The sequence below is a fragment of the Erigeron canadensis genome, chromosome 3 (assembly GCF_010389155.1).
Source record: "Erigeron canadensis isolate Cc75 chromosome 3, C_canadensis_v1, whole genome shotgun sequence".
NCBI classification, from domain to species: Eukaryota; Viridiplantae; Streptophyta; class Magnoliopsida; order Asterales; family Asteraceae; genus Erigeron; species Erigeron canadensis.
In genome coordinates this window covers 20945565-20972001 of record NC_057763.1, presented here as the reverse complement: position 1 = coordinate 20972001, position 26437 = coordinate 20945565, and the positions used below count along the sequence as shown (strand labels likewise).

The 26437-nt window shown below is 33.1% G+C and overlaps 5 protein-coding genes and 1 pseudogene across 5 annotated transcripts; 2 read left to right on the top strand and 4 right to left on the bottom strand.

The window, feature by feature from the left end:
• Window positions 1-1328: 1328 nt before the first annotated feature.
• Window positions 1329-4622, bottom strand: LOC122591665 (annotated as a pseudogene).
• Window positions 4623-7050: 2428 nt separating this feature from the next.
• LOC122594072 (solute carrier family 25 member 44-like) lies at window positions 7051-8357 on the top strand. Its single transcript, XM_043766548.1, has one exon. It carries the CDS (start codon window positions 7085-7087, stop codon window positions 8135-8137), a length of 1053 nt encoding a protein of 350 aa, XP_043622483.1. The 5' UTR covers window positions 7051-7084; the 3' UTR covers window positions 8138-8357.
• Window positions 8358-9756: 1399 nt separating this feature from the next.
• Window positions 9757-11365, bottom strand: LOC122590521 (expansin-B15-like). Its single transcript, XM_043762718.1, has 4 exons — window positions 11195-11365; window positions 10966-11078; window positions 10683-10873; window positions 9757-10081 (listed from the first exon to the last, which is right to left on the bottom strand). Exons 1-4 carry the CDS (start codon window positions 11331-11333, stop codon window positions 9757-9759), a joined length of 768 nt encoding a protein of 255 aa, XP_043618653.1. The 5' UTR covers window positions 11334-11365.
• Window positions 11366-14268: 2903 nt separating this feature from the next.
• On the bottom strand, window positions 14269-15230 carry LOC122592524 (probable glutathione S-transferase parA). Its single transcript, XM_043764775.1, has 2 exons — window positions 14828-15230; window positions 14269-14736 (listed from the first exon to the last, which is right to left on the bottom strand). The coding sequence occupies exons 1-2, from the start codon at window positions 15140-15142 to the stop codon at window positions 14389-14391; spliced, it is 663 nt and encodes a 220-aa protein (XP_043620710.1). The 5' UTR covers window positions 15143-15230; the 3' UTR covers window positions 14269-14388.
• Window positions 15231-15684: 454 nt separating this feature from the next.
• LOC122591664 (expansin-B4-like) lies at window positions 15685-19300 on the top strand. The gene is made up of 5 exons (XM_043763918.1): window positions 15685-15752; window positions 17331-17491; window positions 17668-17780; window positions 18684-18874; window positions 18976-19300. The coding sequence occupies exons 1-5, from the start codon at window positions 15685-15687 to the stop codon at window positions 19298-19300; spliced, it is 858 nt and encodes a 285-aa protein (XP_043619853.1).
• Window positions 19301-20190: 890 nt separating this feature from the next.
• Window positions 20191-24198, bottom strand: LOC122592523 (trans-cinnamate 4-monooxygenase). Its single transcript, XM_043764774.1, has 4 exons — window positions 23663-24198; window positions 22310-22654; window positions 21778-21911; window positions 20191-20884 (listed from the first exon to the last, which is right to left on the bottom strand). The coding sequence occupies exons 1-4, from the start codon at window positions 24100-24102 to the stop codon at window positions 20286-20288; spliced, it is 1518 nt and encodes a 505-aa protein (XP_043620709.1). The 5' UTR covers window positions 24103-24198; the 3' UTR covers window positions 20191-20285.
• Between the last annotated feature and the right edge of the window lie 2239 nt (window positions 24199-26437).

Here is a 26437-nt window from a genome sequence, read left to right as displayed (position 1 = left end):
GTCTTGCGAGTATCTTCACCTCTAAAAACATCATAACTAAAATTAGATCGATGACTATAATTAGACATGGAAGGTAATGATGATGGAAGGGATTTTAACACAATATAGCCATTGAGCAAACAATACAAGAAAGATTGAAAGAATTTTTGAAGTATAATAACAATATACAAGATTTGAAGCGTTTATATCACAAATTCACAATGAAAAAAAAAAAAAAAAAAAATTTTCATTTGAAAACTGGCGAAAACACTGATCTGAATTTAACACAATGTGTAAGTTTATATTACAGTGTGTTTGAACAATTTTCTGATTTTCACACGCTATTCAAAACACATTGTGATTTAAAACTTAACATAATTAAAACACATTGTGTTAAATTTAAATCACGGTGTGTTTTGGTGAGTTTATAGTTTTCACAAAAATTTTAGTTTTCAAATGAACATTTCATTGTATGTATAATCTATTATATATACTTTGTGTCTTGCCGAAGCTTCGTTATTGCTTTCCGTGACCTGAAACTTCTATCGTAACCTCATATTAACATATTACGAAGATTGCATTTGTTATTTTTGAGAATTAGCAACTTTGAAAGTTTGGGCGAAATTCAAGGTAATTTTTCTAAGTGTTGAAATAGTAAAAAAAAAAAAAAAAGAAGAAGTCAAGTCGGGTCCTTTCAGTTATGCTGTATAATCTATATAGCATGCACCAATAATTTTTTAGACAATATGACAGTTATCATAAGATTAAGATGTGGGAGATTTGGAAGAGACGAAGAATTGTTTTAATGAAAAGGTGAATAAAAGGAATATTTAGCCGAATGAGTTGATTTATAATGCTGTGATTTGTGGACTTGTTAAAGTTAAGGGAGAATGAAGGTGTTTGGAGGGCTAGTGAAGGACATGGTCAGAAATGGTTTTGATCTTGATGCTACTATGTATGGTTGTTTGGTGGAAGGATATTTGGATGATGGAAATGAGGTAATTAATGGTGATGCCGGTCTCTCAAGAATTGGTCGAAAAGGGTTTTGTAATGAAAACCGAAAGTCTCAGCCTTTTGAAAATACTGGAGTGCTGATGTCAGAGGTCGAGAAATTTCTTAGGAGATGAGTGTGGGTTGTACTTTGATCGATTCTGAAAAGTATAATATGGTTTATATGAAGAATTATTGAAAGTATCAAAAGTATATGAAATCTAACATAATACCTTCTGTAAAGATATACAAAATGATAGACTGAATCCTTAAAGCTCTTAAACCCATGGTTTTTTAATCAGAAACAGAACAGAAAAACTAAATGAACTAAAACAAGAAACACAGGTTTACAAAAGCAATTAAAAGCAAGTAGTGGGGAGACTCTCCAATCCAACTCCACCGAACCTCGACTTTTTGGCCTGTTCATTGCTCTCTGCATAAACTGAGAGTTTTTCGATCAAATGGAAAGCCAAACCCTGTAGGCGACTTTGCTCAACCTCATGGAACACAATGGATTGTGTCGTTTGGTCCCAGGTTGCATGGAGCTCATCGTTAATCATCATTTGGCTCACGGTACAATGAGTCTGATACTCGTTGAGATCAAACATTTTTGAAAACTTGTCGAGTTTTAAAGTCCCATAGCACGATGAATAAGTAAAAAGATAAGTTCTTAATGCAGCTACTTTGATCTTCTCTTTCAACATTTGCAGGACATTTTCACGATTCTTAAAGAGTCTCCAGATATCAAGTGAGCTGATGACTTCAAAGGATTTCTGGTAGTCGCCTTTGCTAAGAGCTCTAGTGGCTGCCATGACGTGGTCCCTAACATTTACAGGTGGCCCAGTGAAGGTTTGCCTTTCACTAGCTTCAAGTAGCCTTCAAAGGGTCTTGCTAATGACTATGCGCCTAGCGTCATGGCTGTTTGCAGCCATGTTTGGAACCTCAAGAAGCATAGCGCAGATTAAATGAACGGCTTCCAGAAGTTCGAGATTGATGTGCATGTGGTATGGCATCTGCATTCTCCTTTCCAGGTGTTCCTAGAGAAATAAAATAGTATCAAGACACGTCGGATACCAAAAATTATAGTAAAATCTGAGATGAAAACATGAGATCATAGAAAATATGATATCATGGTTGTTGTCTGATCTAATTGTTGTACCAACACCTGATCATAAATCAACAACAACGATATTAGTTTATTGTGCTAAAGTTGTAGCCACGTTATGTTTTAGCGTTAACACAGGCTTGTAAATGAACGCCGACTTATTTAGGCATATTACCTTATGTTATCTATGGGCTTTTAACTGTTATACTATAATACAACTTTACATTTGAAAGTTTAACTTCACAAATTACCTGCATATATGCAATCCAACAATATAATTTAGTCAGATTGTAGATAAAGTTACCTGTTCAGGAGTCTTTTCATGATATCGATTTTGAGAGAGACCTTGTGCAAGCAATTCTTTCACCCTTCCACCCGCATATAACTCAGAAAGGCATCCATGTCCTTCAGTAATGAGTCCAGCTCTAAACGCACACAACCCAAGCTGAGCCATTGATCTGTTAAACAATATCTGAGTCGAGATGTCCATATGCTGAACATTATCCTGCAAATGACTCATAAGCAACAAATCCCGAGATGTAGAAAACTCATCCGAAATTGCATGGTGGTAAATATCACAAAGCATTGCACGGGCCTTGGTTCTTTCATCCCCATGCTTGTATATGTGAGAAACTAACATATCCATCAGTTCCCTACTACTCTCTGGAAAAGTCGGTTTTCGTGTCACTATTTCAGGAGTGTTTACACACGGAATTGGGCCCCGATTCTGCTCCACAACTTTTGATCCTGTAACCGACTCTTCTTTACTCCCTACAACATCAGACAGCTCAGAGAACTTCTGCATTGCTTCATATACTTCTTGTGGTTTATAATACACAATTTCAACAAGCTTTAGCGCTACCTTTGCTGCAGCTTTGTGATCCCCGACCCGTTCAAGATATTCTTGAACATTTTGCGCAAGCACAAATAACAATGGTTCATCACGTAGCCTCTCGACATACTCACAGGTATGAGGATCGATGCACTGCAGACTCTTAATGAATTCAACATCTATTTTCTCAAGAAAAGCTGCCATATTTCCCCAAATCCTTATACTGTCATTAAAGTCTGCGCCTTTTTGGGTCTCGTTCTCATCAGGCTCCACTGAATCATCAACTATAATATTTGCATACTGGGCCAAGATATCAAGTATTAAAAACATGTTCTGCACACACTTCTTCCATACACTAATAGGCATGTAGCCCGTAAGCCCAATGTTAACATCAAACTGTGCAGACACAACACCTATCAAAATCTCAAGCTTTTGAGCAGGTGTTTTCGCCATCCTTGTCAAGAATGTCAACTGCTCAACAAGCTCAATCTTTCCCATCCCCTTTCTACCACGAGCAGCAACAATCTTTTTAAACTTTTTGTTCACTATATCCCATCCTGTTCCATTCTCATCCCTTTCCTCAGTGTCATCATCTAACTCCGGGTCAGAATCTGACCCGGATTCATTCTCATCTTCTGACATCTCATCAACCTCTTCTTGATCCTCAAAACTTTCAGGGTCCTCCCTGCACTTATTAATCACATCCTCATACAGCTTATTATTCTTTTTCAATTTTTGTTTCACAGAATTCAATGCTTTTGCATTACTACTACTCATCTTCTTCTTCGCCTCCTTATTTACCATAGCCTGATTCAACGAATCCTCCAACATAACTAACGCTTTCACATAAATATTAGGAACCTTATCAGATTCCGTAAGCCTTATCACCTTTTCAAGCTGCCCATTAATCTTGTCAAAACTCTCCTGCAAACTAACCCAATCATTAATCTTAATTGCATTCTTCATTTGCTCAAAAGTTGCAGATAACTCCTCAAACCGCTTATCTTTAGCAGACTTAACGACACGTTTATGACCATCTCCCTCATCACTTTCAGAATCACTTCTGTAAAGATATTTGTCACCTGGTGCCTGATCCTTGTTCCCTGCATTGTCATGTTCGGAACTGCTATTTTCATCCTCAGTGTCACTATCAGTCTATCAAAAATGAATAATGAAATTATGTTAATCGAACTGTTTTATAAGACAATGCATGCAAAAGCAACTAAGTCACAAAATTATAATGAGCTCATAAGTCAAAAAAATTAATCAGGAGCTCATGCAACAGCAACTAAGTATCCTCTTTTCATGACTAAACTTGTAAAAAAATTTATAATGAGCTCATAAGTCGAAAAATAAGTCACAAAATTTGGGCTTCGGCTCATCCCAACAGGTTTAGTCGGTTCCTCGTTGCTTAAACCCGCTATTGGCAGCGTCTTGCCGGTTATTTTCGTTAGTTGTGTCTGTCGGCTACGAGCAAGTTGGGTCCCCTTCTAAAAACGATTGTGAGAGACGAGCATTGTGTTTAAATAATGAAAAAAATAAAATGATGATGAAGTTATGAGGTATTGTTGAAGTGTCTCAATTGGTGTATTATTGGTTTAGAAGTGTTGACGTGATGTTGATGTGCAATCAAGTGACAAAATCACTATTAGGAGCAGCCTTACAGCACATATTAAGCCGAAAAAAACTAGCTAACAAGTTGGCTTGCGGTACCATGCCTTTCGTTTACAAGATTTTAAAGAAAATAAAACTGAATTATCATTATAAATGAGATGATGAGAGAAAATTAATAGATTAGATGTGTCGATAAGTTTGCTAGCATTTCTCAATTTTTGCGTGTCATATTTGAGCAAGACCAGACATATGTATTACTAAGGAGTAAGGACCAAGGCTCACCCAACCCTTTTAATGAAACTATAATCTACATGTATAACTTTATGAAATTTTGGCCTATAACTTATATGCCCAATCCAAGTCTTAATAAAACCAAGAAACTGATATAGGCAGTAGGCTTATAAATAAGTAATATAATATATACATATACATAATAAAACAGTAAGAATCTTGACATTTTAAAGCTATCCACCTCAACCTAAAGTTGTCCTTAAACATTGTCACGTAGGATTTAGCCTATGTGTCATCTTCATATGTTTTTCATAATATTTATTCTTTATTTATCAAGTTAGATATATCTGTATGTAACCTTTTTAAAAATAAAGATTGTTTCAAAATCTAATATGGAAATTGAGATACTTTTTAAACATAAAGGTTGTTTCAAAAACTATAAGTTTTCGACTTTTCATAATAGAACATATTCATTTGACATATTTAACATGTATTCAATATCATATAATTTGTTGATTTATATAATTATCCATGTGTATATACATTTACAAGTTTTTTAATGTTAATCTACGTTGAGAACTTTAAGCCAACACTTTAAAACTTATCATGTTCACTAATTAGTCTGAAAAATATTTTGTTTTACTAGCAAATTTGTATTATCAATCATACATAACAAATATCCGACTTTTTCTTCAACAACGTTGTTGCTTCTCCCTTTATTGAAGTACTATTTTTTTCCCAATCATATGAATGTTATTAGATTGCTCAATGCATTTGATATGTTATCTTTGTTTTATTTGTTTCCACGTTAAAAAAAATAAAATATAATAGTAATTAAAAATATTGTAATTAAAAATGTTTGTATCGAATTTTATTAAATGATTTTTTAACAATCGTACAGAATATCCTACAAAAATCGGATATCCGAATTTCGGATTCGGAATTTATTACATATCCTACAGAATAACGCATAAACTTGTGTTGGGCTTGGCCCAAGTTCATGTTGGGCTGGTCTAAATGTAACACGTTAAATAATGTTGGACCTACCTATCGCCTCTTATCCACCCTCTATGATCTACCACCACCATTTACTACCCTTTTATTAATACCATTAAAAACGGAACCCACTTCGAATCAAAACGAACTACTTATATTTAAATATCTTACACTCACATGTGTAAGGTGTATAACTATATAATTAAGAATAAATATAATTAAAAAATTGTCAAAAATATATCGAGTTATCTCTCTAATGAAAAAGAACAAAATTTAAGACTATCATATAGTTTTTTTCTTCTTTCTATTAATGTATGGTCCTTAAAATAAAACAGTGAATGCGAGTGTCCCTATGATACATATTAGAAAAACGCATAAATTTAATTAATTGAAATATTATGTATATAATTAACACTTTAAATATTTTAATTAATGTAATTTTCATTCTTTAATTCATCATATACAACTACTCTTCTCTTAAACACCTATAATTTCTTATCTCAACAACTATTTTTCAAAAACCCCTATATATTAAGACACATGTCAACAGTTCGTTGTCACTCCTGCTTGAGCTCGTCCTCACCTTAAGTTTACCATTGGCACCAATTCTTCTTGAGCTCATCACCACAAGTAAACATGCATCTCGTCTTTATGGAGAAGGGTAAACGATGAAGGGGTGGGGAGTTGGTGTGTTGATATGAGTCGTTATTCAATTTAAATAATTGGAACTTTTTATTTAACTTTTTTGGTTTTAGTTAATAATAGAATATTGTGGAAGAAGTAAAGAAAAAATAAGGGAGATGTAATGCTCGGAACAATGTGTTATGGCCTTATGGGTTGTATAAGTGAGGAAGATGTGACGGGAAGAGTCGTGGATTGTTGGCATAGCCCAAGCACATCAATTAATTTCATCTAATTATTACTCGGAACATTTTAACTTTATAAATCATTTCTTACAACCATTAACACTTTTAAGTCATTTGCACAAGGTATGCAAGGATCAATTCTTGTGTATTAGAATATTTGGAAATATTTTCATTTAATAACACACTTGATTATATAAACCCCAAAGACTTCTTGACAAATATTGAATATAGAATATTATGAAAAGAGTAAGTATACAACCAAAAACTAGAAAAACAGAGGAATCAAATTGACCCCTTTGCCCACGAAATGTTAACTGACCTTTCCATACCAAATGGCCACAAACGCTTGGCCGCAAAATCCTTTTCCGCCCCCTAACTCTTTCTCTTATATACACAACACTCCCTCACTATACTCTCAGTCCAAATTACCACCAAGACTGCTGAGAAAGAAAGAAAAAAAAGGTAACAAAGATGAGTTTGGGAATGGCGGAGAAGGATTCAAGGATCGAAATAAGTCTACCTAGTGACATTCACTGGGAGAAGCTAGATAAATCGAAGTTTTTCCTTCTCGGCGCAGCTTTGTTTTCAGGTGTTTCAACTACATTATACCCAATTGTCGTGTTAAAAACACGACAACAAGTACTTGTAAAAGACACACCATGTTTCAAGATGGCGGTTTCTATTCTACGACATGAGGGGTTCAAGAGTTTATATAGAGGATTTGGGACTTGTTTGATTGGTACTATTCCTGCTAGAGCTCTTTACATGGGTGCTCTAGAAATGACCAAGAGTAATATTGGTTGCACAACTTTAAAACTCGGGTTTTCTGAAACTAAAGCTGCAGCATTCGCGAATGCTGCAGCTGGTTTAAGTGCAGCTATGGCTGCACAATTGGTTTGGACACCTGTTGATGTAGTTAGCCAAAGATTAATGGTCCAAAGTGGAAAAAGCGTCACCAAGAGCTTGGTAAATAATAATCCTTCCGCCGTGTATAATGGAGGGGTTGATGCTTTCCAAAAGATTATACGAAAAGAAGGTGTTAGGGGATTATATAAGGGATTTGGGATTTCAATTTTGACATATGCTCCGTCTAATGCAGTGTGGTGGGGTTCTTACTCCATAGCATATCGATCGATATGGGGTAATGTTCGTTCATTCAGCTTAACGAAAGAGGAAAAATGTGGTGGCCGTGGAAGATTGTTTAGGCCGGATTCATCAGTGGCAGTAGTGGGGGTGCAAGGGCTAAGTGCCACATTAGCAAGTGGGTTTTCGGCCTTAATTACTATGCCATTGGATACAATCAAGACGAGAATGCAAGTTTTAGGCGGCGAATGTGGTGATAAGAAGTTGAGTGTTGGGCAGGCAGTTAGGGATTTGGTTAAAGAAGGCGGTTTGAGTGCTTGTTACAGAGGTTTGGGTCCAAGATGGGCTTCAATGTCTATTTCCGCAACTACAATGATCACTACTTATGAGTCACTCAAGAAAATGTCTACTAAGAACCAAGGTTTCTATGGGTACATTTAGATTTGCAGAATAAGAAAATGATGTTAGTTACCTTTTAGGGACTTATATAAGTTAATTAGAAGGCTGAATTAGTGACAAAACTATGAAGACCACTGATTGTAATTAATTAAGGTCTTAATATGTATATATGTTTAGTTATAATACTAGATTTTAGACTCGTGTTTAACACTGGACACGGGGTTTACGATATAATCAATATTAGATCGTTATACATTTAGTTCATAATAGCTTATAATTTTGAGATATAAGATTCTAAGTGTTATACTTTGTAAATTGTAGTACAATAATCACAGTTAAAATGTAAATATACTTGTGATCATGTACTTAACATTCAAGTATATGTATTTGATCATGATGCAGGACATAACACGAATAGGTCTATTTTCAATTACATGTCCTATGATAATTAGATAACAATTAGGATTGTTTTCATATTCTTTGATAACAATTAGAACTGTTGATTTGAGTGACAATTATAACTTTAAAAAACTAAATATATAAATATTGTCGTTCTAAAAAAAAAGTTATCATGTTGATTATTAAAAATAAATATATATATATATATATATATAGAAACTTCTCAAGTTGATGGTTAAAAATATATATAAGTTGAATTTTCATGGCTCAAAAGTATAAATTATTTATGTAAATTAATGAGACTTTTTTCTACAAATTAATATAAATATTAATATAATAATATATTTGGATAATGATTATTAAGATTTTTAATTTATATTTAATCTAAATGATGACATAAGCGAAAGTCAATTTGATAAAATTAAACAATTTGATTGGTTAATAAGTAATTAGTTCAACTATCTTATAGTATATATTATTAAGATTAAGATTAAAATTAAGATTAAAATATGCGTATGTATTAAAAAGTAAATTAAAGATATTATTATAGCATGTCGATATTTACTGTAGAATGTCGATAACTAACTACTTGCAAGTTCTTAAATGAATGAACTGATAAGCTTACACATCTAAGTCAGCAACCCAAAACAATAATCTGAAATAAAAAATACAGCTTGTATTCCCACCATTGTTTTTTGGTATCTCGACCACAACTATTATTTGCAGCGATAGTCGCTGCAAATAGTGTGGCCCCTGTGTGTAATGAAAAATCTGGCCAACTAATAGCGGGGCCCATGTCAGTAATCGCTGCAAATAGTTGGATATGGACAAAACACCACTATTTGCAGCGATAATCACTGCAAATAGTATGGTTAAATTACCAAAAGTCTGGTCGGAATACCAGACGCCAAAAACATTAAAAATAACAGGAAATTAACCCCACATTAATGAATCGTAGCCTGGATAAGTTATAGTATTTTATACCAAATTGTGTACATGGTGCAGCGGATTTTGGCGTATAGTTTGACCAAAAGAAGTAAAAAGGTGGACTTTTTTTTGTTGTTGTTGTTTCGACTGTTTCGTCACAAAATATTTCGTCGTAAAAAACCAAAATTCTTGTAGCGGAATTGGTATATATCCTAAGATTGATAATTGGCAATGTGGTTAAGATGCTAAAATGGAAATACAGTATAATTTTAGGGGAAAAATGATTAAAAAGAAAAATTATATTAATTAATAGTAATGTAATCTAGTTAATTAATTTAAAAATTTACAGTTGATGTGAACTTCTGACCAGCTGCATATTTTTCTGGAATAACATTACTTGCTACCACGGTTTTCCCATCACCAGAGATAAGCTTGAAAGAATACGGAGCTTTGAATTTCTCCGGGTCAATATCTTTTTTCCAAACAGCACCCCATATGATTTCCATAGGAGAAAAGTTTTTAGTACCATTTGGTGCTATCTCGGCACGACTAATAGCACCATCCCCGTTTACATATTCAATCGCAGTCGCGAACCAGTGTGGGTTGGCTTTCTTGTCTATTTTGAACGCTATCTTTGTACTACCATAGTTACACGGCACCCTGCACATCCCATAATTAATTTTTGTGGCAATTAAATATATAGTACTCCCTCCGTCCCAGATTAAGTGTCCTATTTTGACTTTTTGAGTCTTTTTTTTCCAACTTTGACCGTAAATATTTTTGTTTATGTTATATAACACTTGATATAACATATATTAATTGATTTAGTTTTAAATGTACTTTTTATTGATATAACTTTCATCAACTAATATATAACACAAACAAAGAAATTTATAGTCAAAGTTGGAAGAAAAAGACTTGACCAGACAAAAATGGACAATTAAAATGGGACGGAGGGAGTATAATTTATTTGGCACCTAGGTAGGCCCCTTTACAAAAGATGTGTCAATTTGTTAGTAATACTCGTATGTTACTAATTTGTTAATATGTCTTATAATTTTGTGGTGTTTTGTTAATAAAAAAATATAAAGAATTGATGATGTGACGAAGCAAGAAGCTTCTCTTATAGACAGAGGGAGTCCTGAGTGCTATGATGTTGACTTGGCAGTGAAGAAGTCCTGAAGACTTCCAACTTATAAGCAAAGGCCTTAGTATTATGTGTAACATGTCTTAATTTTAACATTGTGGTATGTAGCTACACCTTTTGTATTGAATGTCAACTTGGCCAAACTTGATTAACTCTTGTTCTTTGCCAGGCTCTGCCATCTTAGCATAAGCAATCTGACTTAAATCAAAATGATAAGCTATATCATCACACCTCCCTGGACACTTATCCGTAACCGTAATATTAATCGGTCTGCCTGAGCATTGTGGTTTTCTTGAACAAAATATCTGCATTTGCGTAATAAGAATATCATTAGTACTTGTACTTCCATGTTAGATTATTCAATAATGGACCATATATAAAACCTAAAATAACATTCCTGAAAACAATGTCCGCATCCCTTGCCATTCAAAAATATATCTTTGTTTCCTGCTGCTATCATCGACTTAAATGGAGCGTTTATCACATCGACCTCCCATCCACAAGCAGCTCCTGTTGATGGTACACAAATAATTTAAATCATTAGCAGAGGCGGTCCTGAGGATTCATTAGTTGGATCTTTGTAACAAGAAATATTCGGAGTATATCATCATATATTAATTTCATACCACTTCCGGAACCGGAATTATCATTATACCAAGTTGCCAATCCCTTGCCCGTGGTATTGGTGGCGACTACAATATACAAACTAGTGATGTTACTTAGCAAAAGAATGCTAATTACAATAAAAGAAGTGGAAACCATCATATATGACACTTTGTATATTGCTCAAATTAATGATAGATAAACGAGTCATCTAGTATTAGTTTTACTAAATTTTGAACAATTTTATATATAACTAGCACTACTATAGGAGGCTTTTGTAATTACGTATAGGTACATCATCTTGCAACATAAACTGTATGTTGATGTCGGATGTTAATTACTCACATGCAAAATATGATAACTATATTAACAAATGATTAAAAAATCGGTTCAAACGGTCCATAAACTAGTACCGAGTCAATCAGTTGACCAGTTTAATTAGCTTTAGGCGACTTTCTATTCAAGCAGGGTAATCATATAACAAACCGGCCCGTTTGGTTTATACAAAAGAATATATATTACGTAAACTCAATATAAACATATACACGCATAACACATGATCGATCTACAATGTTCTAACAGAAAACATGTACATAGAACAACGAAGAATAAGAAAACATATTAACCGTGTTGCATATAAACATACTTCAAACGTTTATGTTGAAACTTGATACATATCTATATCTATACTATATTATAAAATAAATTCCTCTCTCTAACATTTTAAGTTTTAACATTTACTCTTTTAAAATGCCCCATATTTATTCTTCTTTTATCTATTACTCCTTTATAATGATTATTCACACCTAATTTAAGAAAGAGTTAGAAAATAGTTAAATGGAAAATTACTAGATTGCCCTTAATAAACAACCCTTATGAAAAGGGTTATTAGATATTACCAAAATTACCCTTAATGAATTAATTTACACTTTAAACATTTATCTTTTAAAATATCACTATCATCATTGTATCAACTTACACGATTAGATCACTCGACACTAATTGTCGATGTCATCGATCACCACCCATCACCAACACCACTAAACCACTGTCGCCGTCACCGCCGCCGCATTACGCGGGTACAATGCTAGTCTAAAATAACCATAATACTCTTTTTCTCTTCTCAAAAATCAACCAATCATTTTTTTCTCTCCTGCATAAATCATTTATTTCTCCAATTCATTCAAAATACTTTATCTCAAAAACCGTACATCGATAAATTATAAAAACTATATGAGTGTACTTAAAATTTAATGCTCTTTCATTAATTCGATATATTTTCGATGAATTTTTAAATCTGAGGGAGACCCGTACGGCTAAGGCATTTGACTATCATACTTTATGACATTTCAACTCCTTTGACATATCACACTCTATGACCTAGCTATTACCCTCACCATCTCACCGTCACAACGTGCAGGTACTTACTCTCATAAATATATAATTATATTGTTATCTAGTATTCTTCAATTTACAACGAATAAGAATAATAGTTATATTATTTGTGGGTTGTTGAGAGATTTTTAAATAATTACATGTTTGTTATTAATATAAAGTATAGAATGATTATATAATTAAATACCAACAATAAATATAACTATAAATGGATTGTTATGAGAGAGTTGAAAATTTTAAGAATAGGAAAACAAGTTTTTCCAAAATAAAATTTGTCTAAGTTTGAAGTTTAATATATGAATTTATATTATCTGATAAAACAAACCATATTTTTTTTTATAAAAAAAATCAAAAATACTTTTCTTCTTTATTCATTAATTTATACATCTCCATCTAATATACCTATAATACCCTTAATGAAATAATTTAAGGTCTAGATCCCCCAACACTTAAAATAACTAGAATACAACATTTAACATCAATAATTCTTACATTCACCACCATGATTACCCCTATCACCGTCCCCACTGCTATGCCTACTGCCACCCCCACCACCGTCACCACCACCTCCGTCATCACTACTCTCACCGCCCCGCATTGCGCGGGCATAAGTCTAGTAATATAACTGAGGAATTGCTCTCATTTCATTTTGTCTTCATCACGTCAGCCTCCACGACAACAAACGACGTCGAGCCTGTGAAGCATAACGCCAATCTCCCGACATTGTCGACCACTTTTAAGAAGTTCAGTGATCTTGTATCCTTGTTAAGTTGTTATCAAAAGTTTTAACACAAATTTTCGAGTATTAAGAGAGATTAGATTGCATTTGTAAAACATAGAATTCGTTAATGATAGCTTTAAAAATAAACGATGTGTTTGACTTTTCAATAAAAACTTGAAAAATATCCCTTTAGTCTTTTCCGCATTTTTTAGTTTTCATTTCCAAATTTATAACCTCCAATTTCGATTTTCCACGTCCCTTACCAAACCCCACCCCACCCCGGTTGGATTTGAAAATAACATTTTCTAACTTAAATACGTTTTTAGAGATCGGGTATTGTAAAACAAGTATTAAAGTAAAACAAATAATAAAAGATCTTGACCTTTAGATCATGGTTAAATTGATGCACGAAGATTCACAAAGCAATTGATGAACGATGATTTTTATGATGCACGGTGATTATCAATATAGAAAAACCTATTGTTTTATTTGTTTTACATTAATACTTGTTTTATTTTACCTAAAACCTACGTTTTTAACCTTTTATTTATTTTCTAAAAGTGAAATGCCATAAAATATTTTTCACAACTAAATGCTAACTTTAATATTCACAATTTCATTTTTACTAATGAATGAAAAATCAGTCAACACATCATATAAAAGAAGTACATGGTATATATTTTTTTTGAAAGGTGCACATTATTCATAATGCCGATGCACTTTCCACCATAACATGGTGAGAACCAACTCGGCGTGGGTAGTCTGTTGTCATAATCGGTCCCCGCTTATACATCCAAACCTAGTTGGTTTCCAAGGAAAAACCTACGCGCATACGCACACCTAGGCAACCCATAACATCCAGTAAACTGTCTTAGGTTTTAATAAGGGCCGAGAAATGCACCTGGCAAGTCTCGAACCCCCGCCTAGAGAAAAAAGCTTGTATCCTCAACCATAACCTTTGTGTTTTACATCAAATGCCCATCAAGTAAACAAGCTTTCTTATAACTTAAATAGTACTAATGTGTACAATACTAGATTAAAGGTGTCAAACACAAGCTTATTACAAAATGAAGGTACAACGACAATAATGGAATTTCTACTTCATTTTGGGTCTTTGCTTAAAAGATTCAGGGCGTAGCGGTAGATTTCAGAAGGGTGGGGGAGAGCTTTCGCAACGCTTTGGTTTTCACTAACACATCGGTTAGCCCATGAAACAAGCCTGGGGCACTCTGCCGTGATGCTAAAATTACCACGAGTTTCGTAGGTATAGAACCAACTTGTAAAGGGTACAAGTGCCACATCCACAAATCCTACATTTTCACCCCCAAAATAGAGCTTATCTCCTAAGACATTCTCTAATTTCTTCAAGCATTCTATGAATTCTTTTTTAGCTATCTCTTGATCTTCATCACCTTTTCCCCTCCATACTCTTGTCCCAATGCTATAAATCTGCATTTAAAATACTTTTGTTAGAAACAAACATTTAATAGGAAATTTTACGACGTATACTAAACGTGCAAAATAAGACAAGAAACGTTACATTTTTGTTAATGTAATCAGCCCAAAACAAGGCTTGTGATCTTTCATAAGGATCGGATGGAAGTAATGGTGATTTGTTGTGCCAAACCTCATCAATGTACCTGACAATGATGAGGGAGTCACAAATGGGATTGCCATTGTGAACCAAAACCGGAATTGTTTTATGAATCGGGTTAGATTGTAGTAAAAGAGGGCTTTTGTCTTGAAAGTTTTCTTCACGACACTCGAACTCAAGCCCCTTCTCCGCAAGGGCAATCTTCACCCTCATTCCATAGGAACTTGCCCAACAATCCAACAAGATTAACTCGTCTCTCATGTTGCAATGTGTTATTTGTCACAAGACTAATAGAGAGTTTTGTTTTAGTGGAATAATGAAGTGTTTTTGGTGAAGATTATAAAGAGAATGAAGTTGATCTCATCGATTTTGTTTTGTCAAAGTTTGAAAGTGTGAAAGAGAATATTTGGGAAGAGTTCTGTTTTACTTTCTCCACCATGTATATACTTTAGATAACCACATTTATTCACATACTCAACAAACAAACAACATACAGTAAGCTAATGGGGACAATAATGGTTATCTTGTAAAAACAGTCCCGTTTTTAATCAAATTCTTTGACTCTTGAGTTCGATCATTTAAAAGGGAAAATGCTTAGGAACCCTTAGTCTTATAGAGAAATTTTTGCTCTCAAGTTAACGACTCTGCAACACTGTCTGACGGTGAGATCCAGAAACCTTGGCTAGTTGAATATGCTTTTGCAGGGATTCGAACCTGGGTGGTGTTCTCACTAAGTCGCTTTTTAGGGGGTCAGGTGTCCTCTGGGCTATAACCCAGATGGTTTTGAGTTCAATCTACTAAGGATGATAAGTTTTGGATTTTTCTCTCCAAATACTTATAATGACCAACAGTCAATGTCACGTTATCTAAGGTGCGTGTAAAGCTTTCCCATAATTAAAAAATTAAAGTCAAATACATGTAATAAAGTGTAACAAAAAATTATTCAAACAATTAAATACCATGCAAAGTATTTTTTTTTTAATTGCTACAAAACAACATCCATAATAAATAGATATAAAAATATTGAACATTTATCTAAAATTTTATATTTTTTGTAAGAAGCCATGTTACCCTAGTTATATCAAAATTCGATTTATCCAATAATAATCAATTACATTTAATCTTATGACAATCAATAAAGATACAGACAATCCCAAACGTGGGTGTTTATCCGGTTAGACTTTGTATTCTTACATGAATTATTAATTATTATTTTATATAAATTAAACTCAATTACATTTAATCTAATGAGTTATGACCATCAATAAAGATACAATTCCAAAACGTAGTGCTTATCTATTACATGCAATTTAGTAATAAGCACCGTGGCCATCAGCAGCCACTTTTTAGAGGGATTTTGGGTTCGAGTTTTGTCAATAGCAAACTTTAAATAATTAAGAGATTATTAAGTGATTGAGATTCACTTAGCCACTAACTTGACTGGGGATTAATAGATACCAAATGATACATGGGATATCCAATTACCTCGTTTTTCTATTACAATTTATCTACAGTATTATGTTACAAAATTAATAAAGCCCGGGAAGCAAGTCAAGTAATGATGGGGTTTAGATATATCAATTAAAAAAGAAGGTGTGCATGGTGTGTGTATCAAGAAGTTTTACGTAATGATTAATAATACGTACTAATTTAATTTCCACATGATTAATGTAATTTTTATAAATAGTTGAACCATATAGTAAGTAGATTTTTACATTATATTTAATTTAAATCAAAATCATTTATACATAAATAATAAATTTATGTTGTGATGATGGCAAATATATAGTATTCTCCCTATCAATAAAATATACTCGTAAAGTCGTAATATATCAGTCCCGGGTTCCCGGATGAAATCTAGACAATAGAACTTGGGTGATGACTGATTCTTGTTTACTTAAATCATATGTTATACGATTCTAACCTCATTTTACTATCTATTAAATCAATGGTTTGATCAATTGAAAAAGCCTTTGCCTTTGCCTTTGGAGAGGGTTAAATCCGTACTCTTTCACGAAATAAGTTTTATTCTAGAAACAACTTCTCTATCATAGATAATATATACCTGTCTAGAAACAACTTCTCTATCATAGATAATATATACCTGTCTAAGTCAAGGACGATATATATTGTGTGTCATTTCACTTTATATAATCTTATTATTAGTGATCTTAACTATATATTTTCTTGGGTAAACGGTAATAATGATCATAAAAACATTTGTTAAATTGTATGCAAACCCAACATAGTAATATACTAAAAAAACTAGCCCAATTAATCACAAATTAAACTACTACAATTTCATTAATACTACCCAATGCACGAGTACCTCACTCGTGTATATAGAAAATTTAATGGACTAGAAGACGATCCAATATGGCAATATTGATCCTATAAATTATTTACCTTGGATGCAAGTCTCATCCACTTCATTTCAACAATAAAACAGAACATTAAGCATAATGGTTTCGACTCTATTTTTTGCCATCTTTTTATTAGTAAATGTCTCTTCTTGTTTGTGTTTTGTTCCTATTAGAAATAATACTTCAAAAGAAAGTTTCGCGCCTGCTTTGGCAACTTGGTATGGGGATGAAACCGGTGCCGGAAGTGGTAATGAAATTTTAATTGATGTAGTTATCTAACATACATGTTATTATTACGTATCAAATTAACAAACATAATAAACCATATTTTAATCTTTTATATATGTCTTTGGTAATTCGATCAACTTGCCATTCATATAATTCCATGCCAAGTTTTAATTTCGAATTTGAAATTATAAGTAGGAGGTGCATGTGGATGGGGAGACAATGTGCAGGATCCTCCATTGTCAGCAATGATATCTGCAGGAAATGCCAACATTTTTTTGAATGGAAAAGGTTGCGGACATTGCTATCAGGCACGTACAATACATGTTTTACGTTTGTTATCAATTTCAAGGGCAGCCAAGGCATGAGGCAAAGTGGGCGACCAATCATGGCCTAATTTTTCAAAGCCTGAATTCATATAATACTCTACCTTTAATAATTTTCATTGAACATTCTTGAAAAAAAGTTTATTCACCTAACAATATTTTTGTTATATGTTTATTGAAATAACATTTTTTGTCACTTTTAAATTTACATTACATATAATTTACTCTACCTTTAATAATTTTCATCGAATATTTCAAACTATTTTTATTTTAGTTTTTGTTATTGATGACACCATCATTTTCAAAAGAATAGTTTATATAATATAATTCGTTGTACGTGTCCTACTTGCAGCTACTTTTCAGATTGCCCTTTGCCCATAAATCATGAGGCCGCTCCGATCAAAATTGTTAACTTGTTGTTCATCTCTACTATATTATTAAGCAGATAAACTTAAATTTTCAATATTGATTTTAAGTATGATTTTAAGTAGTTTTTCAAAATGGCCCTTCCATCTATTTTATATTTACCTAAAATAACTACAATATAATATTCTTTCTCTCTCCTCAAATCTCAACCAATCATTTTTTCTCTATAAATCATTTATTCCTCAAATTCATTCAAAAATCTTTTATCTCAAAAATCGTATATCAATAAATTATCAAAATTATATAGGTCTTCATAAAATTTCGTGTTCTTTCATTAGAGATGTCATTCGATATACTTTAGACGAATTTTTAAATCCGAGGGCGAAACTCATATGGTTAAGGCATTTGGCTATCACACTCTATGACCTATTACACTTTATATTCTATGATCCCACCATCTCACCGCCGCAACGCGAGAGTATTTACTCTCGTTTGATATAACATAAATTTTTACATACGCAGATTGTATGTAACACACCACCATACTGCTCTGGAAAGCCAATTACCGTGACAATCAGTGATGAATGTCCGGGGGCATGTAACGATGTGCCATTTCATTTTGATTTAAGTGGAACTGCTTTTGGTGCCATGGCGAATCCTGGTCATGATCACGATTTAAGAAACCTTGGACAAGTTATGGTGCAATACAAAAGGTAATTTTTTTCATCAAACAACCATTACTTTTTAGGCAATATGATTAATTACTAGCTAGTTGATGGCTAAAAATAAAATTGTATTACAACTCGTGTGATAGGGTGCCATGTAACTACGGGGGCACGAAGATCGCCTTCAACGTTGACAAAAGTTGCAACCAATACTGGTTCGCGGTAGCGCTAGAGTATGCAGATGGGGATGGTGGTTTTAGATCTGTTGACATAGCAGCAAATGGTGGAACTAAATTTGTTCCCATGGATAACTTATGGGGTGCACTTTGGAAAGTTGACATTGACCAATCTTTTAAAGGTCCATATTCTTTCAGGCTCACCTCTGAGGATGGGAAAACAATTGTAGCCAAAAATGTGATTCCACATGATTTTACAGATGGTCAAAAGTATACATCACAAGTAAATTTTAGTTAGTAATTAATTAATGTAAGGTTATAGAGACTGTTTTAATTAGTCTCTGAGATAATGTAGTTTATGACAAATGAACTAAATAAAAGATTGATATACAATTATGTGTATTTAGGAAGCAATAATGTTTGTGCACATTAGCTTTTTTTTTTTCTAACGGCCAACAAACAAATTTTATCACCTTACTAGCAAGGTGCTAGATATCTAGTAAGAAGTAAAGCAAGTTTTTGAGATCAAATTAATAAGAAAGTTACAGCAACGTACAATTCGAACAGCAAGATCAAAAGACTAAATGAAATGATCATTTCCCTGAGATATATTATACTAAAATCTTATTGACGGGAGATTCTTGTTATTTTAGTCATTTAGTGGGTATGACCGTATGTTCGGACCAAGTGTCATCACTATTAGATTCGAAATTCTCATGAATCAGAGCTTTTGATTTTCATGTCGATCTAATATGTTTCTGCGATCCGTTTGAAAATATAAACACAACCATTTCATCTTATTCGCGCGCCTTAACAAGTTCCCATCTATCAATCAACCAATGTTGAAGTTTAGAAAATATATTGGTAGAAACAAGTATATGAATAATGAATGCAAGAAACGATTGTTTAGTAGATTGTATAAACAAAAAGTGACAAATGTTCGAAATGATAATAAAAAACTTTTTATTGAAAAATTCAATAATTATCGCCACAAAAAAAGAAAAGAAATGTGACTAGAAATTTAATCATAAGTCCAAAGATACATGATACAAGTATACAACCGTATGCAAATAGAATATTACATTGACATTTCAACCTTTTGACCCTGTTGTATCATTTCCTATTGCATCATTTCAGAACACATATCAAGTATCTTAACTAGATTAACTGATTATTATGCACAAATCATGCTCAAAATCACATAATAAACTTGTTAAACAAACGGAGTTCGTAATTCACATAATGATACACCACAAACATACAACAAATAACTTAAAGAAATATTAAAAAGATCTTGGCTTAGCAACAACTGTGGAATGCTTCAAGATATGCAAACTAAATTGTCCACCTTTCTCGCTCGTATCGATCTTTGACACTCCCGGTGGTGGCAACAACTCAAAGTTCTGCACCAGCCGCCCAATCGTGATCCCAAGAATTGGCAATGCAAGAATAATCCCAGGGCAACTCCTCCTTCCGACCCCGAAAGGCAAATACCTAAAGTCATTCCCGTTAGCTTCAACTTTACTTTCCTCTTCAAAGAACCTCTCTGGTCTGAACTCCTCCGGTTTCTTCCATTGCTCAGGGTTGTTAGCAAGCCACCAAGCGTTGACCAAGATCTTGCTCTCGGCTGGGATGTCAAAGCCACCGAGCTTGGCATCATGTAAGTTCATGTGTGGAACCAAGAGTGGGATAGCCATACGTAGACGCAGGGTTTCTTTAACCACGGCTTGGAGGTAGGGAAGGTTCTGGATATCGGGCTCAGTAATTTGTACTCCTGGTCCAAGCTTTGTGTCAAGCTCGTGTCTAAGTTTGGCTTGTATCTCGGGGTGGTTCACAAGCTCGGCAATCCCCCATTCAATAGACCATAGGGTTGTTTCGATTGCTATATTGAATACAAAATATGAGATCCATCAGATTTGTGTTTGAAAATAATTAAAATAATATCAACCAGAATTTAAAAAAAAAAAAAAAAAGTCAACTCTAGCTGTTAAAGAACTAGGAAAATAAAGAAGCTTAAAACATGGATCTTGAAGTATTATTAGTTGACATTTTGTATAGAAAAAACTAATTAACTGGCACTTGTGCATTTAAAATGGATCTTGAGGCATTAAATCAACTAATTGACTTATCAAAATTATTAAATTAAACTGCGAATCTGATTTAATTTTGCAATGTAAATTAAATTGAAAACTGCCATTAAAAATTCAGTTCAATTCCATAGAAAATAAAGCATGATTTTTTATTATTTTTTTCTAATACACAGAATAGGAAATGCCTATTGCTTTTTCGTTATGACATATGGCTTACCTAATGAAAGCAATAGTTGACATCCATTAAATGACATCGTCACAGTTCCACAAAAGAGTGAAAGACATTGCATATGACAACACTTGATGAAAAACTAAATCTTACTTATTAATGCCAATTTTCAATACAACGTCCACATATTTATATGCTGTTACTAACTTACTATATGATCACAATATAACTAAGCTGATAGGTTATCATATATACCACCCAAAAAAGGGGAAAAACGCTTCTCCTGTCAAAATGATCATCAATAACCTTTGATTTGGATCACGGCGCAAAAGCCATATGTATATGACTTTTTGTATAACTTCTTAATGTATGTTATCTCAATAAATTAAGTATATATATGACTTTAGCAACTAGTTCATTATGAAACCTTTTCTTCTAACCTATCATAATCAAATGCTTTTATTAAAAAAAAAAATATGAATAGATGGTGCAATAAGATAAAGAGAGAAAACTAACCGGCAACATTGATGTTTTCAACGATGTAGAGAACATTGTCTTCGTTGATCTCTCCTTTGTCCTTAGCTTCAAGTATGTGATCAATTGCGCATTTCAGTTGGTTGTTGTCCATGCTTTTGGTGCTTCCCAATTTTCTGTTAAAAAATTCAATCATGGAATTAAGTAACTGAATCTAAGTTTACTTACATCCACCTAAACCAAACCATCTAGTTACTCCACCGGCACCCACCCTTACTTTACTTAGAAAATATCCACTCCATGATCTTTCCATCTTAATCTGCACCATCTTTCTATTATAATGTCTATATCTCACAACTCATGAAAGACAGGATTGGGTACCGAAAAACTCTTTTCCTTTATAAAAAAAAATAGAAACAAAAGGAAAAAGGAAAGGCAATATAGTGACACACACATGACTTTACCCAAATCCCGAACTTTCTCTTTTAATACCAACATAAAAGATACTACTAATAATCTAACCAAAAAGGCTTGTAATTAAAAGAAGTGAGGTTGGTAAAGATATCAAACTTACTTCCTTTCATCAACAAAGTAATCCTTGAATAGCTTCAACCTCTTCTCTTTGACTTCCTTGCAGAGCTTCAAATAACTTCTCAAAAATGGTCTCAAAATTGGGATGAAATCGCCATAGTTATATTCGAAACTTTGTGCTAATCGACTCCTCTCCCCATTCAACGCCTTGAGCTTCAAGAACAACGGATCATCTTCACTCTCGAACCTTCTATCAAACATAATCCTGAACATGTTATTATACATCATCAGTTGTAACCTTCTCCGAATAACAACACCCTCAGTTGCTGCTGCCGGATTCTTCTTGACATCGTCCACAACAGCCGCAGCCTCTGCTTCCCATCCGTACCTGCAGTGCCAGATCCATATAATTGAATTTCATTTACGCAACAAGTATCATTAGCTAAATCGAATTTGATATCACATAATATATACATGACAAAATTTCATGTTTTTACTAATTATGTGTTTTTGCTAAGACTATTCTACATATGACAATAGATTTTTTAATAAGCAAGAGCTAGCTTTCATTTTTAAAAGCTACACATAGAATGTGATCTCATGATTGTTGATTCATGATTATTAAGTATGGAAATGTGATCTCATGATTGTTGATTCATGATTAGTAAGTATGGAGTAGTATGGGTTTTGCTAAGCACAGCCTAAGGGCTAACTGTAATTAAGGTACATTAAATAGTTGTATACTGACCATAAAAATTCAATGGGTGAGCTTTTTACGGTAAAAAAAATTTTATGCATGTTAAGTGAGGCTGCATTTATCATTTTCCTATTTTTATTATAGATTTCCTAATGTAAACTTAACCATGTGGCAAATCAAAAAATGCTTGTAATAAACTAATAACAACATTCTAAATTTTAATTTCTAAACTCTGAACTCGTAATTTAGAGGAATTCCTGTCCAGTCTAACCAAAAAAGTCGAGATTTCGCTATGATATACGCACTCTAACCAGCTTCTATGGCCATTTCCTAAAATTTTTGCTATCAATCATCCTAAAAACTCTACCTAATTATGTTTGAACCCATAGGCCACGTTCCCGGAGCACGTGGAGGCCAAGATTTGTCCAACTACTATTTTTATGTGTTATAACGAACTTAAATAACCCACCACAATAAAATATAAAATTAAAATATATATATTTGTAGGACTATTCGTGATTTCGTGCCCACCACCTGGACACGTTGGAGATAATAAATTTCGAATTGGACTCAAATAATTTATATAATCAACCGCCTAAAAAAACAATACTTAAATAACAAAAAACTAAAATAAAATCATATCATATATATAACTAAATAACAAAACAATAAGAATAATAATAATAATATAATAATAACCTGTATTGCTGGACCACTTTGTTAGTAAAAAACGGAACAGTCATGATCCTCCTCATTTTCCTCCAATGTTCACCATAGACAGTAAAAACCATATCTTGACCTTTCCCAGTAAAAATGTCAAAAACAACATTTCTTGTTCTCGAACCAAACTCAACACCTTGTGTATGCAACACATCTTTCGCAAGATCCGGTGACGACACGACAACAAGGTTACGTTGACCCATACGTAACAAGAATATTTCACCAAATTTTTTGGCCATGTCTGTCAAGTTACGATGATTAAGATCATCGCCAACTTGAAGCCAGTTCCCAAAAATGGGAACTGGGATTGGTCCAGGTGGCAATTTGAAACGTTTGCCACGTAGTTTGGAGATAAAGATTGCGCCTATGATTGTTGCAAAAAGAGCTAAAAGTGTCTTCTCCAACAGGAGAAGATCCATTTTTTTAATATTAAATGTTTTGATGGAAATTAAATGGAAGTATTTGTGGTTTATGTGTTTTGTGCTTGGTTATTTGGGTTTTGGTATTGTAGGTGAAGTGTTTGGTGGGGGATTGATTTTATATAGGTGGTGATGGAAGGGGTTAGGTGGACGTGAAGTTGGTGGGAATGTGAATAGTTAACGGCGTTAGATGGACTAACGGCTGATAAGAATAAGTCAGCGTGCATATCCGCAATGGAAAAACATTTTTAATTAATTTTCATAGAGTTTATATAAAATAAAAATAAATTTATCTCGTCAAATAGTTAACGGAAGTCATGATAATTTTTCTCACACATTCCTTAAAAAAATGAAGTTCTATCAAATGAAAGTAGTCTGTAACCTAATTGGATCTTTATATTTGATAAACCTGATACATGCTTTTCAAGTTGGGGGCTTGTTTTACCTACACAAAACTTACTTTGGATACAAAAATTAGAGGTAAATACAACAACAACAACTGTACCTAATCCCTTTGTTGGGTATAGGGATGAGCTGTAAACAGTCATACCTCTACCCAAAGGTAGAGAGACTGCTTCCATAATGATCTCCGGCCAATCATATGTAAAAACCGTAAAAAGAGTGAAGTATTTATACCTGTCTGCCGAGAAAATGCCAAGACGATATACCAAAATTGGAGGTGAATGATTGATGTTATTATTTGTACCGGCATTTGGAGATAACGGAGAGTAAGAAATGAACAATCCTTGATCAAATCTATCTTTCTTCTAATCTAGTTTTTGAAGAAAATTACTTATTGATGTATAATAAGGTGGAATATGAGTGAGATAGTTGGTGTAATAAGCCTGATGTTTTCAAATTTATTTCTTACCTCTCTTATTTGTAATTTTAAAATTGGTGGTTCCTTGTTAGTATTGTTTTTATTAGTAACATATCTATTTTTCCTGTACAAAAATATAATAAAATGAGTGACAAATTCTAATAAAATTAGATTCTTTCACTTTTTATAAAACCAAGCATTCTAAAAAATAAAATTTAATTTCAAGTACATCAGATTTTATCCCAAATAATGAACCAATCTTTATACAGTATATAGGATATTCTCATAATTAATATTTATAATTTTTATAATTTAAACATGTATTTTCAAAATTTAAGTTATTATATAGATGTATCATCCAAAAAACAAAGTTTAAAGCTTTAAGTTGTTTAAAAAAATTTAACCTCGTGAATATCTCAACTCGAAAGAAAACCCCTACCAAGGTTCGGCCGTAAAATCTATACGATGTTGTCATGGAACAAAGGAAGCCAGGAAATTAGGTTAAGTGAGGCCAAAATATGATGAAGATCAATCGTTTATGGAAGATAGAAGGAAAGTCGATTGAAAAAACTTTTTCTTTAGGTGTCCGTTATGTTCAAACGAAGTTGAAACTACTCTCCATCCTTTCTCTAGGTGTTCAATTGCTTCTGGATTGTGGGAATTGGTTTTTAGTTGGCTTAATATACATGGGATTGATGTCTCAAACTTGCAAGATGCTCTTCAGTCAATTGATGACCTGCACATTTCGTCTAACAAGAAAAGATATATTGAAGGCATCATGTTTTCCCTTATTTGGGCTATTTGGAAACATCGTAATGATAAAGTTTTTTCACCAGGTCAACATTGCTCAGAGTTTCTGTTTGATTTTATTGTGGCCCAATCTCATTTGTGGATTACTAATAGATGTAGAAACCTTCGTGTTTCACGGGATAAGTGGTTTCAAAACCCACTTAATTTTTTATAAGCTTTCTTTTCGTTCTTTGGGACCACTGTAATTGTACTTTATTATGCCATTAAGTGTTTTGCTTAATGACTTTACCTTTAATAATATTATGTTGTTCAAAAAAAAATAATAATAAAAAATAAAAATAAAAAAACTTTTTTTAACCGATGACAACGATCAAAATGTGCAAAAGAAGATTAATTAGGTGGTTCGGGGTGGGGGCAAGCCACCTCGTTGAAGGATTAAAAGATTTTCTTGAATTGCATAGCATTTTTGAAGCCATTTTAAACATTATCAATATTTTCATATGAATTATTAAACTTCTTTTTAAAAAGATCACAAGTAGTTAATCCTCAACTTACTGGTAACTGAACTATATACAATACGATACATTGCCTGTATTTAATTGTCTAAATATTGATACATCCTTATTTTGTAAATTTAAAACTTTGGTTGATTTTATACAAAAGGTTATACAAAGTTAATGTCTAAGCTGCACATCACATTCTTCCCATACGAAAACGATTCTTTCCATCTCTGTTTGTGTACCATAAAGAAGAATTAATCACAAT

Coding starts and splice junctions, on each gene's coding strand:
- LOC122594072 (XM_043766548.1), top strand. CDS start 7,085: ATGAGTTTGGGAATGGCGGAGAAGGATTCAAGGATCGAAATAAGTCTA.
- LOC122592524 (XM_043764775.1), bottom strand. CDS start 15,142: ATGAGAGACGAGTTAATCTTGTTGGATTGTTGGGCAAGTTCCTATGGA. Junction 14,737..14,827: donor CTGATTACATTAACAAAAAT/GTAACGTTTCTT, acceptor TTTTAAATGCAG/ATTTATAGCATTGGGACAAG.
- LOC122590521 (XM_043762718.1), bottom strand. CDS start 11,333: ATGATGGTTTCCACTTCTTTTATTGTAATTAGCATTCTTTTGCTAAGT. Junction 11,079..11,194: donor TAATTCCGGTTCCGGAAGTG/GTATGAAATTAA, acceptor TACCATCAACAG/GAGCTGCTTGTGGATGGGAG. Junction 10,082..10,682: donor GTTGACATTCAATACAAAAG/GTGTAGCTACAT, acceptor TGGGATGTGCAG/GGTGCCGTGTAACTATGGTA.
- LOC122592523 (XM_043764774.1), bottom strand. CDS start 24,102: ATGGATCTTCTCCTGTTGGAGAAGACACTTTTAGCTCTTTTTGCAACA. Junction 21,912..22,309: donor TACTTTGTTGATGAAAGGAA/GTAAGTTTGATA, acceptor ATTTTTTAACAG/AAAATTGGGAAGCACCAAAA. Junction 20,885..21,777: donor TGAAAACATCAATGTTGCCG/GTTAGTTTTCTC, acceptor TATTCAATATAG/CAATCGAAACAACCCTATGG.
- LOC122591664 (XM_043763918.1), top strand. CDS start 15,685: ATGATAAGTTTTGGATTTTTCTCTCCAAATACTTATAATGACCAACAG. Junction 15,753..17,330: donor TCAATGTCACGTTATCTAAG/GTGCGTGTAAAG, acceptor ACAATAAAACAG/AACATTAAGCATAATGGTTT. Junction 18,875..18,975: donor GTTATGGTGCAATACAAAAG/GTAATTTTTTTC, acceptor CTCGTGTGATAG/GGTGCCATGTAACTACGGGG.